General features: G+C 34.6%; 1 protein-coding gene across 50 annotated transcripts in view; it reads right to left on the reverse strand.

Moving 5' to 3' along the window:
* LOC129799312 (phosphatidylinositol-binding clathrin assembly protein LAP) overlaps positions 1-14661 on the reverse strand; it is a 72819-nt gene extending 58158 nt beyond the window's left edge. For 25 of the 50 annotated variants that reach the window (XM_055843112.1, XM_055843103.1, XM_055843093.1 and 22 more), the window contains exon 1: positions 14058-14657. In XM_055843112.1, coding sequence (XP_055699087.1) covers positions 14058-14181 — 124 coding nt within the window. In that variant the 5' untranslated portion in view covers positions 14182-14657. Of the gene's footprint in view, positions 1-14057 lie in introns of all 50 variants that reach the window. The other 25 variants (XM_055843116.1, XM_055843115.1, XM_055843107.1 and 22 more) reach the window with 4 other exon arrangements.
* Positions 14662-16269: the final 1608 nt, after the last annotated feature.

Here is a 16269-nt window from a genome sequence, read left to right on the forward strand (position 1 = left end):
ATTTCAATGAACTTTTTTTATTTTGTTCGTCTTTCCCACTCGGACTATTTAAAATAGGGACCAGTGATAAGCCCAGATAAGCTTATGGTAGCTGAGATTCTTTACAGGTGACCTCGAAATGCGTTTACTCAACAGTTTACAACAGTTTTAAAACAGTTTACTCGACGCGATTCTTTACCTCCAAAATTCAATTCACAATCGAATTTTCACGCATTCCGAGTTGCAAGCATTTCGAGGTAAGCTGCAAAGAATCTTAGCTACCACAAGCTTATCTGGGCTTATCACTGTTTTTTTAGACCCTGTTTTCATATTTACTCAAATTCCATAATCGTTTTCTTTTGAAACCTGTGCTCCACAATTTCTTTTTGTCATTAAAAGACTAACTCTATTCCGTAAATTTCTCACGATGCTTTTTTTTAGTTGTTTTTAATAATTCTTTTAATTTTATACTCCCTCCGTTCCGAAATAAGTCGTACGTTTGGCGAAAAATTAGGGATTAAGGAATGGTTTCAGAGACTGTTTTTGTTATTTATATAAATATCTTATGAATGAACTATCCTCCATGTTCAGGGATAATATGGGGATCCTACCACGATGGTAAGTTGAGGAATCATTATGTTGAAGTTATCCGTTTTTCGCGATTTTTTCAAAGAGCTCCGGTAGATAGTTAGTTACTAAAAAATGGACTGTGATTAACATTACAGGCTCGAATTTGTTCTAAATTTTCAATATGCACAAGTAGAACTCAACAGTTATTACCGATATGACATTTTTTATTGCTCAAATTTTGCAGAATGAGCAATAAAAAGAACATCCTTTTTTTATGTGTTTGAATATCTGGATGTCAAAAGGTGAGAGATAGGGACTTGGGACCTTTAGCGAACCCCCATAAGTTGACCCTGGGACCATTTATATGTTTCTCTAAAACATATCCAGAATTGAAAAAAAAAAAATCACACGACGTGTTTTTCGAGCAATCCCAAAAAATATGATTTTGGTGTGGAAGGGGAGGGGTGGGGGCAAAATAAAGGACATATGGTCCCAGAGTCAACTTATGGGGGTCCCCCGAAGGTCCCAAGTCTGTATCTCTCACCTTTCTGCACCTATTTTAGATTGAAAATAGAACGCCAAAAAAAGACATTTTTAAGACATTCGTTCCTCAACATACCATCAAAACTGGACCCCAATTTTAGTACTGAACATTAACAATAGTTCTTTACAAGAGATAATTGTTCATACTCAAAACATTTACCAACAAACTTTCCCTTAATCCCAATTTTTCCCAAACGTATGACTTATTTCGGAACAAAAATTTTTCTCAAACGTACGACTTATTTCGGAACGGAGGGAGTATTCTTTATTTTCTAAGCGCTCTCTAAAATTGTGTGTAAAATACGCACAGCGATAACAAAAAAAACATACCTATAGAATCGTTTCCAAAATACGCACAGCGCAAGCATAAAACGCTGTCCAAAATCGTGTTTAAAACACGCACAACACGATCATAAAATGGTTAGGAATGCGCTTAAAATCATGTACACTTCTTTCATAAAACGATTAAGAATGCTCTTAAAATCACGCACAGCTGAATCGTAAAACGGATAAAAATTCGCTTAAAATCACGCACAGCTCAATCGTAAATCGGTTAACCCTCTAACAGTGTTTTCTTTAATATCCAAAAAAATTAGTTAAATAATTTTGTCTAGGGTAATTAATGGTCCACTGAACTCAAAAAAACCATCCATCCTTCATTATCTCTTTCCTTTTGGGCGCCAGGTGAGAAAAAGTAAAGACCGCCTCCAGGCGGTCATATCGGTTTAAGGCACAAAATGATTGAAATATTTTTTTATTGAAAAATAGTGAACAAATAATAAAACAAATGAATTTTAAACGTTTTTTATGGATGAATGTTCTATGATTATCTAAAAAATGATAATTTTTAGGAAAAATACGTTTATAATTTTTATAATTAGACGTTAATGAAGCTCAAGGTGTTTCAATGAGACTGATTCTAAACTAATAGGTCGCAGGCCAAGTATGAAAGCGTCACCTTCTTTTATAATTTGAAGATTCTTTGAAATACATTGCTCATCTTCTGGTTTTATTTCATGATTTGGGGCATTAAAGGACGAGTTAGGGAATTAATCATCACTGTTGAAGTCTGCTTCTTTATCAATTTCACTTAATTCGCAGAAATCGACCATTTTACTCATTCTGGACAGACATCGTGTAATCTAAATTGTTTTCCATGAATAATATATTGCAAAATAATAATATATTTTATTAGAACAAGCAAAACAATGAAAAAAAATCGGTAATTTTTGAAAATTTTACCCTTGAACCGATAAGACCGCTCCCAGGCGGTCTTCCTTTTTTTCTTCTAAAACTCTTACTTCCAGTTTTTTCACACTTATAAATTAAAATATACAAACTAGAAAAACATATCTTTCAGGAAATAAGATTCTTACTACCGTTAGATTACTTTAAAACAATCTTTTTTGCACTTGAAAACGAAAAATGTCGCGAGCAACAAGTCAAAATCAAAATTCGCTTAAAATCACGCACAGCTGAATCGAAAAACGATTAAGAATGCGCTTAAAATCACGCACAGCTGAATCGAAAAACGATTAAGAATGCGCTTAAAATCACGCACAGTTCAATTATGGAACGGTTTTAAGCGTAATCTTAACCGTTCGTTAGTGAGTTGTGCGTGATTTTAAGCGAATTTTTATCTGTGTTACAACTGAGATTTGCGTAATTTTTAGCAATGTTTATCCGTTTTACGATTGAGCTGTGCGTGATTTTAAGCGAATTTTTATCCGTTTTATGATTGAGCAGTGCGTGCTTTTAAGCAGAATATCAAACGTTTTATGCTCAAGATGTGCGTGTTGTCAAGCGGAATATCCAATCGTTTTGTACTTGAGGTGTGTGTGTTTTTAAGCGGAATATCACCCGTTTTGTACTTAGGCTGTTTGTGTTTTTAAGCGGAATAATAAACGTTTTATGCTTAAACTATGCGTGATTTTAAGCGCAATATTATCCGTTTTGTGCTTAAGCTGTGCGTTTTACGCGGAGTATCTGCCCGCTCATGCTTGAGTAAGCATATTCTCAACACAATCTTGCCCGTTTTATGCTTGACCTGTGCGTGCTTTCAGCACAATTTTATTTAACAAATAGAGATAAAACCTTAAAAATAGATAAATTTCATAACTAAAAATAGCAACGGACCTTCTAAAAAGTGAAATTTTTTATGCATATTATATCGTACTCCATACATAATTTATACGGTTTGGAATAGAATTGAAAATAAATGTTATTATCGTAATAATTATAGTCGTTCACTTAAAAAGTGCAATTTCATTTTATTTACAAAACATAATCTTTGCAATGCATTTTGAAAAATATATATCAACAACAGTCATTAGCATTCAATTAGTAAATTTTTATATTTTTCACGAAAATTTAATAAATTTCATGAAAATTTCATAAATTTAATGAAAAACATTTTAAAAAAAACGTATCTGACAATGACAACAATCGTAAGAGTTGTTTTCGAGATATCCCTAAAAAACATGTTTTTAAGGTCACCCTCTAACGGGTTACAAAATAAATTTCTCGCTTTCTTATATAAATAAATATAAATTGCAATAAATTGCACTATCGTATTTGCCAAAATTAGGTAATATGCAAAGTTTCATAAAGAAATTTCTTCCAATGGTCCGATTACTTTCTTTGTCACGGTAATTTTGTCCTCCGAAAGGATCTTTTTTCAAAAGGGTCTCAAAAAACAAGGTCCCAACTCCGAACCGCTAAATCTTTAAAATTTTTAAAAGAAAATTTCATGGGATATAGTACAACAGTTGTATTTATATATGCTTAAGAGGCTTAAGAGTTTAATTCATACTTTCAAAAAAAAATTATACTTTTGAAATAAAAAAAGTAATAAGAATATGTTGTTTTTGCCATTCTGACCCATACAATCCCTTAATTATTATAAAAGAAGTATCAAAGCGTCACGCTCTGTCTGTGGAGTTCGATCGGTAAAATGAATAACTGGACGAATTCCAAGACGGTTAGTATTGTTATTTTTCTGAAACTACGTATAGGTTTCACTTCAGCTCATAGAATTATTTATTTTGTCAAATAATTGTCAAACAATTAAAAAAACCCAAAGCGATAATTTACAGAGCTTTCACGAACTATATTTCTTGAGAAAAATACGGAATATTTGAGGACAGCAGATTTTGTTTAAATTTCTGCACGGAATTCGAAGAAAAAACAACCGGCGCGCTTGGCGCCGCCGCCGCCAAGAGCTTTGGCTGGCGCGCCGGCGCGCCAGCCGCCGCTGACTGGAAAACGAAATTTAGCCGCCGCCGCCGAAAGGCGTCTCGCGCCGGGCTCTGCAAGGGGCCATTATTAATAAAAGGATTTCTGAAGAAAAGAATTTTTGGAAAATTCTAAAACACATATCGGCTTCATATTCAAAGAATCCATATCATTTAGAGGAAATATTCACCAGTAAGGGAAAGCCTTACTTAACCTTCGAACGATTTAAGTTTCGAACAAAAACACTTTTTTAATGTGTTCTAAATGAATTTGGCCCATTATAATATTATATTTTTATAGCTAGTCCAATGCCTCAAATTTTCAGAAAAAGGCTGTGGGTGAAATCCTTAATGAACATAGAGAAAAAAACGAATTGTTCGAAGCTTGAGTCGTCCGAAGGTAGCACGCTTTCCCCTAGTGCATTAATTTTGGAAAATAATTGGGTATAAATTGATATCTGCTGTAAGGAAAATATTTCAAAAACAGGGCTAAAAATTTCAAGACACGACACTGGAGAAGGTCTATGAAGGCTATCTACACTAAGAAAAAACCTAAAAAGTTAAAACAACTCTATGGGAGAGTTATATTAACTCTACGATTATCGATGCCATGTAATTGCTACTCTTTTTCGTTGCAAACTTTAGAAAATAGAGTTAAAACAACTCTTCGTGAGAGTTGAATTAATTCGTCGGATATCGATGTAATTATTACTCTTTTTCGATGTAGAATTTCATTTCTACTGAAGTATATGCTTAAGTGTTTTCGTTTTAAGAATATTCTTCAGTCAAGGTTTTCGTGTGACAAAGTTCATATGGAACATCAACTAGAAATATGACTAACAGTGTTTCATGAAGACATGTGCGTGCATCATCATACATGATATTTCGCTCGGAACATAGGAAACATGAGGTCAAGAAAATATTAATAAAGAAAATGATAAAATAAAAAAAACATAAAATTGCAAAATTAATCAATTTTGGGATTTCAAAGTTATTTTAACTCAAAAAAATTTTTTTTAACTCTTGGAACGAGTTATTTTCAGTCTTAAAAAGAGTTAGGGTAAGTGTGCCAAATTCCGGACAGCTTGCAATTTCGGCCACCTTTTTTGTTCCTCAAATTTCCATGAACTTTTAGATTTTACGTACTCTAGAGATTATACAATGCAAAAGAATAACGAAAAATGTAGTTTCGACAAACGAGATGACGTGAAAAAGATATTGGAAGAATTTCCGCAGGGCAAGGAACTATGAGAATGAAGGTGGCCGAAATAGGATACCAAAGCTATGTCTATATTTTTATTCATTTTAAAATGTATTAAGAATGATTGTAGAGTAAATAAAGATAGTAAACTCTTTACAAGGCTACAAGCAACACTCTTTCAGAAGAAAGAATAAAAGAAATCAATTTGTATTTAAAATATTACATTTCAAACTTGAGACTTTGACGCTTGCATGCAACTATGCCGAAATTTGGCACACTTACCCTATTGACACTCTTTTGTCATGTAAATTTTAGGAAAAAAAAAGTTTAAACAACTCTTCCGAATATTACACCTAAATAGAAGTAAAATCAACTCTAAAATATAGTTAATCGAAAATCACAACGAAAAACAGTTAATTCAACATCGATTCGAGTAAGTTTTACTCGATTATTTTTCTGAGTGTATGCAAAAAAATGAAGCCGCTATCTATCTATCTATCTATCTTTCTATCTATCTATCTATCTATCTATCTTTTTTTATTTTAATAGATAGAGTTCCGGTTTAAAAGAATTTTTCGGGACCGAAAAAAGCTCGTAAAATTGCATATCTGCAGGAGATATCTTTAGGATAAGTTATGGAAGCGCCGTGATGTATGCAAGAAATTTTCGGCGCCAAATTTTCAGCCTATTTTCAACGCCAACGGTTCAAAAGAAATGTATTTCACATTAACCACGTGAAAAATGTTGTATACACTTAAGGGCACTTCAAAAGTTATTTTATAAATGAGTTCCCAATAGTAGGCAATTAAAATCAAATTCTTTCAATCTGTTTTCACTTAAGCCGGAACTCCCTGTATTATCAAGATAAAAAGTAATTTTTTACACCAATTTTTATCTAAACATTTCTCAACTCTGTCATCTAGTTTTTTTCCTAGAGAGCGTCCAACAGTGTATTACAGTAGCATAATTTTTTATGTGTAAAAAGTGTCACCATGAAAGTGATAAAAGTCTCAAATCGTATCATGAGCACGCGAGAGAAGAAAAATGCTACATTTCGAAATGAATGAAAAATAATACAAAATGCGACATTGTTTAAATCTTTTTCTATTCAAAATTTTCTCTTTTTTCTCTCTCTCTCTGACGAAAATGCGTTTGGAAAAACAGGAGTCACTAATTAATTCTTTTCTCTTACTAACTAACCCCCCGTGTGTCTGTTGAAATGCTAATAAAAACGCGTCTTTTTTTCAGTTTGCTTTTCGAATGTTGTTTGACAATTTGAGTGTCATCCAATTTGAATCATCGCTTAAAAATTCTAAAGGTAATTGACCTGGACAGGAAGTTCAAATGGGAGAAAAATTTGCTGAAAAATCTTGTTTTTTTTGTGTTCAAAATTTCTAGAGAGGGAAAATTCTTCAAGATTCGCGCACATCTGATTTTATTTATTTATTTTTTGGCAAGGTTGAGTGCGTCAATTTGAAAATTGGGAGCACAACAAATCGACAGCCAAGAACAACCTTGACCTCAAGTCTTTGTCTCTATATAATGTCGCTCTCACAAGAAGCATACTCTCGCACTTATTCAACTTTTAAATGACTTCTCACAGACCTCTCATTCTCTCTTAAGTCCACGTTATTCATGCAGAAATAACGATCTTCCCATTCACATCTTCGGAATCTTCTTCAGAGCTCAGAGAAACTTAAGGTAGAAAAAATTATGATTCACGTAATCCACGTCTACCTTTTAGGCATTTTTCTGTCTTCTCTCTGACTCCACAAACATCATGAAAAATTCCTCATCTTCTTGGCTCCTTCGTGACCTCCCCCAAATAGCTCCCCAAAACATCAGAAAATTCCTCGTACCAGAAATCTCACAAATCTCTGGTTAATGTTTTTCTCCCTGTCAATCTCTCTTCTTTCTCTCTCTCTCTCTCATTCACCTCTTTCACGTATTTTCCCACCCACACCTCACCCACCCTCCTGCCACCCCCCGCGACCCCCCCCACAAAACGCTTTTCATTCATGACGCATGCGCTTCTTGTGAAAAATCTTTTACATCGTGCTACAAATTGACTCACTTGGCAAACTTTAACAAATCCATAAACTTGTAGTTTTATTTTTTGAATCATTTACCATTTGGGCTTATCATTATACAAACGATTCATTAACAATTAGTTGCATTTTTTCAAACACTTCTCTTCTATTTCGATTAAAGATCTCAAACAGATTTTACGCTCTGATGAACATTTCATCATGAGGAATTTCCACCATGCCCAACATTTTTCTTCTTTCCAATTCTCTCTTCCTCCCTTCACAACCTTACCACTCATCCAACACAACATTGTAATAAAAATCAATGCAAAATACTACCACAACAACAAACGCATCAAATCTGCTAAAAATTACTTCCAAATTTCTGATTTTCCCAATAATTTATTGCACGATAAACTAGGCAACAACTTTATTGCCCCCCTATCAATACCCAAAAAGAGAATCCCCACTGAATAGTAAACCACTTTTTTTGTCTGATTTCCCTGCGATAAGGCACTTGAAATGACAGATGAGATTAAGATTTAACCAACAAATAATACCTCTATCAACAACTTATTTGCAAAAAGATTTCAGAGAATTCAACTAAAATTCACTAAATCATAAACCAACCACTGAAAAACTCCCCGAAAAACAATTAAAATTTTCTTATGAGAATCAAATAGGAATTCTAAAGTGAAATTTTTATGGGATTTTCAACGAAGAAGTCAAAAAGCCATTAAAAACGGTTATTGCTTTGATGCTTGAAAGTTGCATGAACTTTTGCAAACCAATTGAAGTTACAAAGTCAAGAGTGTATTATTTTAAGAGCTATTAATTCTGAGACAAAGAAATCTCAAATATTTCAAACTCAATCAAAATTCTTGGTATTACTTAAAGTTTTAGTAGTAGTATCACATTGACCGTTATATCCTAAAAGTTACTGGCAATGCCGAACCACTTTTTATTGCTCAAACTGAAAGGGAAAGCACTTATATAATCCACGGATCTGGAATTATATCAGTGCTTCAACTGTTTATCTTCCTCAAAAAAAATATACTAGCATTCGATTTTACATGCACCGAACGATATGAAATATCTGCTTCTGATTTTCAATGACCCCTCCCCCTCAAAAAAAAACATAGTCAACGTATTTCAGAACGTATTTAAAAAAGGAAATAGAAGAATTAAAATAAAATTTTGAAAGCTATGAGTAATTAATTCCGCGTCCAGAATAGGGATAGGGGTAAGTGGGGAACCTTTGAAAGTGGGGCACCTTTGAAATTGGGATTTTTCACCTATTTTTAAATAAAATTGAGCCTTATCGTGATATAATTTAGCTACACAAACATATTGAGAAGCTAAATTATATCACGATAAGGCTCAAATTTATTTAAAGCTAGGTGAAAATTCTCAATTTCAAAGGTGCCCCACTTCCCCCTAAGCGGTTGAAAATGATAATGATGATGAGTAATTAAGTTCAGTAATTAATGACCAGGCAAACGAAATTATTTTTAAAGTAATTTTGGGATCCGGTCAAAATCTTGAAATACCGGTATCTTGAAAATACCGAATGGGTAAAAATCCCGAAAACCCAAAATCGCGAAAAGCAAAATTCCGGAAAACCAAAATCCTAAAAAACAAACTCTCAAAAAATCCAAAATCCCAAATGGCTCAAAATCCCGAACGCCAAATTCACGAGAACTGAAATGCAAAAATAAAAAACAAAATCCCGAAAAACCAAGAATCGTAAATGGGTCAAGATCCTGAATGGGTCCAAATTCCAAAAAAAACCAAAATCCCGAACTCTAAAATCACGAAAACCGAAATCCATTATAACCAAAATCTCGAAAGCGAAAAGTGAAAATAAAAAAAGCACAATGTCAAAAAGCCAAAACCCTGAATATATTTTCAGCCACAATCTGAGCCTCTCGTTTTGAAACAATCACAAGATGCTGGAGTGATTCGTATTCGTAAATTGTCACTGATTCGAATTATGTATGGAATAATTGACCTATTACTGTTAGATCATACGCCAAATATTAGTGCAAATATAAATAAATTGAATAAATAACTCTACCGGTCGAATCGAGAAACCAGTCGAGTGAGGGAACTTTACCTTAATTTCCGTATTTTGTGCCTTTCAGGGTTTTGACAATTTGGAATTTTTGGTTTTGTGATATTGGCCCTTTCGGATTTTTGACTATTTTTATCTTTGACTTTTCTGGATTTTAACTTTTCAGAATTTTGAACCATTCGGGATTTCGACCCATTCGTGATTTTGTGTGTTCGATAAGTTGGTTTTCTGTGTTTTGGTTTTCGGGTTTTTGGCTAACATAAGTGATTTTAACAACTCAAAAAAATTGGAAATGATGAACTAGGATAAGATGGTGTACTTTGGAATCATGTCTAATTGGGAACTTTGAGATATTCTACCAGATTATACGGGCTTCAAACCTAAGCCTTAGCCATATGGCTTAACTTCTTTAGTTTTTTAGTAAAGAATTTTTCAAAATTTAGACTTAAGATTGGATTATTAAGGGCAAATGATCAATTACATTCTGAAAAACCAATAAAATTAATTGCTATTTAGGATTTTTAGACTTTCGGGAACTGGTCTAAACATCTGGTCTGAAGACCACTTTTGATTTCAAAGCGAAAAGCCAACGAAGAAGTACTCTTCAATGTAAAATCATGTACTTCTTCGTGGTTTTCTTTTCCCCTTTGAGTACCTCAAACAGTGAGAAAATCTCGAAATTCTAAAATAAACATAATTCCGAATTACCGAATCTTATCCTATTATCCGACAGTCACCTTTTGGAGAATAATATAAAAAGATTTTATTTTCATAATAATTTTAAGAATATTGCGATATCATAACCAAAGTTGATTTTTATGAATATTATAAAATAAAATTAGAAATATTTATTCTAAGTTAAAATAGAAATATTAAATTATATATAAAATTCAGGATTTTTATATTGAACATCTCAGAAGCAATGAAAATACGGTAAAATATGTTACAATTTAAAAAAAAATTATTGTCAAAATCGATTTGCAATTTGCATTAATATTCTTATATGATAAAAAAAACATTTTGCTTTATATCTATAAAAACTTTGTTACGGGGTAGATAGACACCTTTGAATTGGGACAGTTTTAAAATTTAGTTTTCTCTTCCCATTTTGCAACGAAAATTAGTCTCATTCTCATACAATTCAACTTCACGAATTGCTTTGTGGATCTAATGCTAAATTATATTATGATAAGGTCCAGTTCCAAAGGTACACCACCTCCCCCTATGTATTTTTTTAGTCAAAAAAATCAAGTAAAAATTTTCATGGCATATTATTTGTGTGTTTCAGTATACTCAATAACTTGGTGTCAATACCTCTATTGAAAATTGTAATGAATAGCTCTCAAAGTCTAGGTGAGAAAATTCCACCAATATTTCAATATAACCCTTCCACGTCTAGTGTACTTCGCGGAATAACTAAACTCGCAGTCCGCCTTTTTAAGCAATATACTACGATTGCAAAAAAACGGACTTTTTATCGTTTCCGTTCGAAGTGTATTTGGAAGCAATGCTAAGATGGCGATGGTCGCAAGGGTAGACAGAAGCCAGAGGCACGACATTTCCCAGATTTTCCATAGTTTCTTAACGTACCAAAAAAAAACTTCTTAGCGAAACCAAAAAAGAATTGCTATCTTCAGGAGACATGCTTCCTGGAGACCATTTTTCTCAATAAATCTTTGCATTTCAGACGATTTCTGAGAAATGTCGTCACGCTATTTGACCGTTTGTCCGTCCGGCTGTCGCCAGCTTTAGAGGCCAAACGATTAGAGATAACGACTTTGGACCTTCTGGCGACCTTCCAAAAGCCGACCCTAGGATCGTTAGCATAAAAAAGCATCGTGTGATTTTTTTTTCATTTTTGGATATGCTTTAAAGATTACACATGCGGACATTCATTTGATACACTTGAATTATTCCTAACAACGGTTTTTTCAAGGTCAAAGGTTAAAAGGTCTCTGGGGAGCGGATTTAACATCAGAATTGTATCATGTTGGGCTCGTTGGAAAGGTCTTCAAATTTCAGACAAGCCTGAAACAGTTCCAATCGGTTATGTACCGCAAATAAACCGATTCATAACCGAGTTAGTTATTTTGGGAGGTCTTTTGAGTTATTGAATCCGTGCAGTAAATTGGTTGTAAACCGGTACACTCGTAGAACGAATTTCGCGCGGAGTAAAAGTACAGTGGAGTTTCTCAAATTTGAATATTTGGGGGGTATAGGGGAGACTGGGGCAAATTTGTCAAAACGAAAATTTCAATATTTACTATTTTCTATAATAAAGGAGACATCATGAAGCCCTCATGAACCTTTTTAAACTTACAAAGTTTCAAGGAATTCGAGCAAGGATTATGTAAAATAAAAAATAACGAAATTTTGAGCCCCATTTTGGAATATTTGGCTTACAGAAAATATCAATACTGATTAGCTCAATTTAAGCACATTTTTCATTAAGATAGAGAAAAATTATCTTCGACAAAGTTGTAGAGGAATAAATTTCCTACAAAAATATGTCTATTTGATATTTTTAACGTTTGCGAGAGTAAAACATCACAAATTCTCCGAAGAGTGACAAAATTTGCCACAGAAATTTTGAGAATCTCCACAAAATCGACTTTTAGAAAATGATTCGAAAATCACATTTCTTTCGAGATAGAGGAAAATAGTCTTTTGCAATGTTGTAGAGCAGTAAATTTCCTATAAGAATATACTCATTTTAAAACGATTAAGTATTCTCAGAGCTCGTGAAAGAATTAAATATGCGTTTTGACAAGTTTTACCCCAGTCTTCCCTAATCTGGGAACATATTTTTACGAAAGTTTTAGAGATTATACGCTCTTGTTTTTTACTTAAATGTTTTGAATACCAAAATTAAACGCGGGGATGTTTATCTTTTATAAATTGGCTCGATAAACGTATTTCCTTACAAAATAGAGGAAAATTTCTTTCACAAAGCTGTAGAGCAGTAAATTTCCTATAAAACTGCGCTAATTAGAAATTTTTGAAGCGCTCGAGCAGCTTGTAAAAAAATAAAATATCCGTTTTGCGACTTTTTGCCCGTCTCCCCTATTCTGATTTTTTGGAATACTGTTTCAAAGTCAAAAACATAAAAAAGTATCCTAAACTCCCCGATCTCCCCTACTTTTGAAAAGTATACCATCTATGTCACGAGTTCGAGCATTTCGCAAAGCCTGGGATGCTTTGCCACTCTTTTTTAACGAAAATTTCCCTTATTGTGGGCAGAAACGTCAAAGTTTTTTTTAAACAGGAAATTTTTGAGAAAAATGCTTCTAGTGTGTTATAGGATATAATGTATCACGGTCTCTATTTCAATTAGGAATTGTGAAATTTTTTTTATATTTAAATCGTGTTCTGTATTAGGTTAAAAAAATGGAATAAAATAAAATATCCACTTTGGCAAATATTGCCCCAATCTTCCCTAAAAAATTTATTTTAAAATATAGTGAATATTTCACACCTCTTTTTATTCGTCTATTTCATTTGGAAAAATAACAATAAAAAAGCTTTTGTTTTTCAGAAGTTTCAGTTTTCGAAAGTTAAACATACTCGAACTGCCTCATTCTTCCCTAAATTCGAAAAGCTATTGCCCTTAAATCGATCGATTACATAAATTCTCCATTTCACAGTTCGAGCAGTAAAATTCATTTATTTATGGGAAACATTATTAGCCATTGGCCCACAAAGGGTTAACTCTCTATCCCTTCCCCCATTGAGCTCCATGGAGCCCATAAAAGAGCAAATATGTTGCAACATGGACCCATTGTTGCAGATTTTATGAGGCAAGAACTTGCACAAATCCCATTCTTTGGGTCATTTAGACAGTTCCTTCACCCTTTTCTGTGGAAGCATTCCTCTCCATTTCCTGACAAATCTCACCCCAATGTTCTGACCTTTTGCCAATGACGTCAGCGTGCGCCCCAAGCGACTGAGATTTTTGTTGCGTAGAAAAGGCGACGATTCTTGGGGAGACAAGTGAAAAAATGTGGCTCTGGGAATTGAGCAAACACGCACACCCAGAAGATCGGGAGATGATGAAGGTAGGAAGAAAAAAAAACCTGTTTTGGGAATGTGTCTGCAGATGGGAAGCCAACAAAAGTGACCGCGTGTCAGATGGAGTTCTGGTCAGTGTCCGGGAATGATGAGGAGGAGGAGAGGGAGAGAAGAGGGAGAGGAGGAGGAGGGTTCTGGCTGGATGGTTGGGCAGCCAGCTGGAAAAAACGATGAGGAGGATGAGGAGGATGAGGATCAGAGTTGGAGAGAGAAGCTGGATTGTCCTCAGGGAGAGTGAGAGAGACAGCCGTGGAGGCGACTTTTCTATTGATTGGCGCTGACCGACTTTTCCCCACCAAGGACGTCCCCAGAAAAAAAACAGCCACATGGGCCAGACAGAGTGAATCTCTGGAGGTACTTACAGTCTAAGTGCTTCTTCTTGGGCCCAATCATCTCTTCGGTGGTGGCTTTGCAGACGGATTTTGCCAGGCCCTGGCCAGCTAAACTGTGCCGAGCCGCGAGCAATCTGTCATTGAGCGACGCCATTTCTCAAAGACTTTCCTCTTCTTCCTCACAAATTCCTCAGGAAAAAGCCGTTGGAAGCTCCCCTAGAAAAATCGACGATTTTGAAGCACCTTCCGGATGTGTGCCTTGGTGGAATGCCCAAGTGGGGCGCTGACTCAGTTGCCGGTCAAATCTTCACCCAATGAAAAACTCTCACTTGCAATTTTCACCCAGCACACTTGGATCTTTCCATTCCAACACATACACTGAGAAATTTTTCAACACTAGCCACACACTCCACCTTCAATTTTCCCGTCAAATGGCGCCTTTTCACTCACTTTCACACGCGCCCCCACACTGATTATTGCACTTTGGGCTCCTCACAATCAATTTCACACAGCTGAGTGTCCAGGAGCACGTCCTGATGCCTCAAATCACGCACAAATTCAGACTACTTTTTCCGCCCAGCTCCGACTTTCCACCGTCAAACTTGTCGCATCGCAATCGGCTCCAGTGTTGCCAACTGCCAACACTTCGATGACAGTTCCTCCTAAATGCTAAAATCTCCGAAAAATCTCCTAAATTTCAAATGTTTGAATTTGGATTTGAATATTCACCGGGAGTACACTCGACTCTTCGTTATCCGGCTGACTGGGGGACAAAATGACATTTAGTTTTTTTGAATGATCAACGGTTTTTATATTTTGTGCTGTGTGGATTTATTTTGTGTCTGATAAAGAACAAGAGACCCGTCAAATCATTATTCTACCTGCCGATTTTACTCTGAGGTTTTTTGAATTTTAACGGTATATTCCAGTGTATTCAGAGAAAATATGTAGATTTTCTGCTGAATTTCTGCTAGAAAATCTATAGATTTTCGGCAGAATTTCTGCAGAAAATCTACAGATTTTCGGCAGAATTTCTGCAGAAAATCTACAGATTTTCGGTAGAATTTCTGCCGAGAAAATCGGCATAGTGTCCATTACTTCACAAAAATATTGTTGATTTATGTAGAAACTGTAGGAGTTATAAAGAAAATGGTATGTTCTGCTTAACAAGCATTACCGATTAAACATTTTAAATAAGTAAAAAGATGCGAGCAAAAATACTAATTTTTTTAAAATCGCCCATGGAATGATACAAAAACACGAAATTTAGGTCGATACTCTGCTTAAAGTTTTCACTTCACTTTTCTCTACTTGTAACACGGCGTCGCAGAATTCTTTATTTTATATAAACACCGTGATATCACAAAAAATAACTCTATTGAATTTTGCAAACTTCAGTGAAAAATTTTTCCATCTCTTCTGACACATCTTGTCTGGAAAGTCTGGAATGTAGAAAAAATCTACAGAAAATCGGCAGAATATCTACAGAAATTCGTCAGAGATTCGTCAGTAAATCTGCCGAAATATTCTGACGAATTTTGTCCCAAGCCCAAATAAAATTCGTAAGAATATCAACAGATATTATCTGCAGATATTCTGTAGAGGTGTAGATTTTCTCTACAGAAATCTTAAAGATATCTGCAGATATTATTTGACGGGGAATTTTCTTCATGGTGTGCTTATCTCTCATTTTTTATCTCAATTATGTATTAAAAACTTCGATACAATGATAATAATACTTTAATTCACTCTGGACAAACTGCATGCTTCGTAAAAAATCGTTTTGAATACATCAACTGCCAGCGTTTGGCAGTTGTGACCCGGATAACGAAGTGCCGGATAACGAAGAGCTAAGTGTATTGCCTTGTCAAGAATATTTATTGTGTGCGTATATCCAGAGGAACCAACATATAAGGAAAAAGTCGTTTTTCTGCTTTTGTAGTGGTAGTCGCCAGCATTTGAAAAAACCGTCGCTAAGATTGCTTTTTAAAGTCGATTTGCAAAGTCCAATTAATGAAATTTCAATCAAAATTGATGCTAACATAAAGAAAATAGTTTTCAGAATTAGTTTTGTGACATAGAATTGGTTAAAAGGCATGATTTGATAGCAAAAATAGGCTAAATATGCGTCGCCCAGCGACTTTTGCAACATTTCATAATTCGTGGAAAATTTTTAAAATCACGTGGCAAATCGGTGACTTGTAAATTGTAATAGAAAATTGGAGAGTTTTGGAAGCCCTTC

Source organism: Phlebotomus papatasi, chromosome 1 (genome assembly GCF_024763615.1).
Source record: "Phlebotomus papatasi isolate M1 chromosome 1, Ppap_2.1, whole genome shotgun sequence".
Classification (NCBI taxonomy): Eukaryota; Metazoa; Arthropoda; class Insecta; order Diptera; family Psychodidae; genus Phlebotomus; species Phlebotomus papatasi.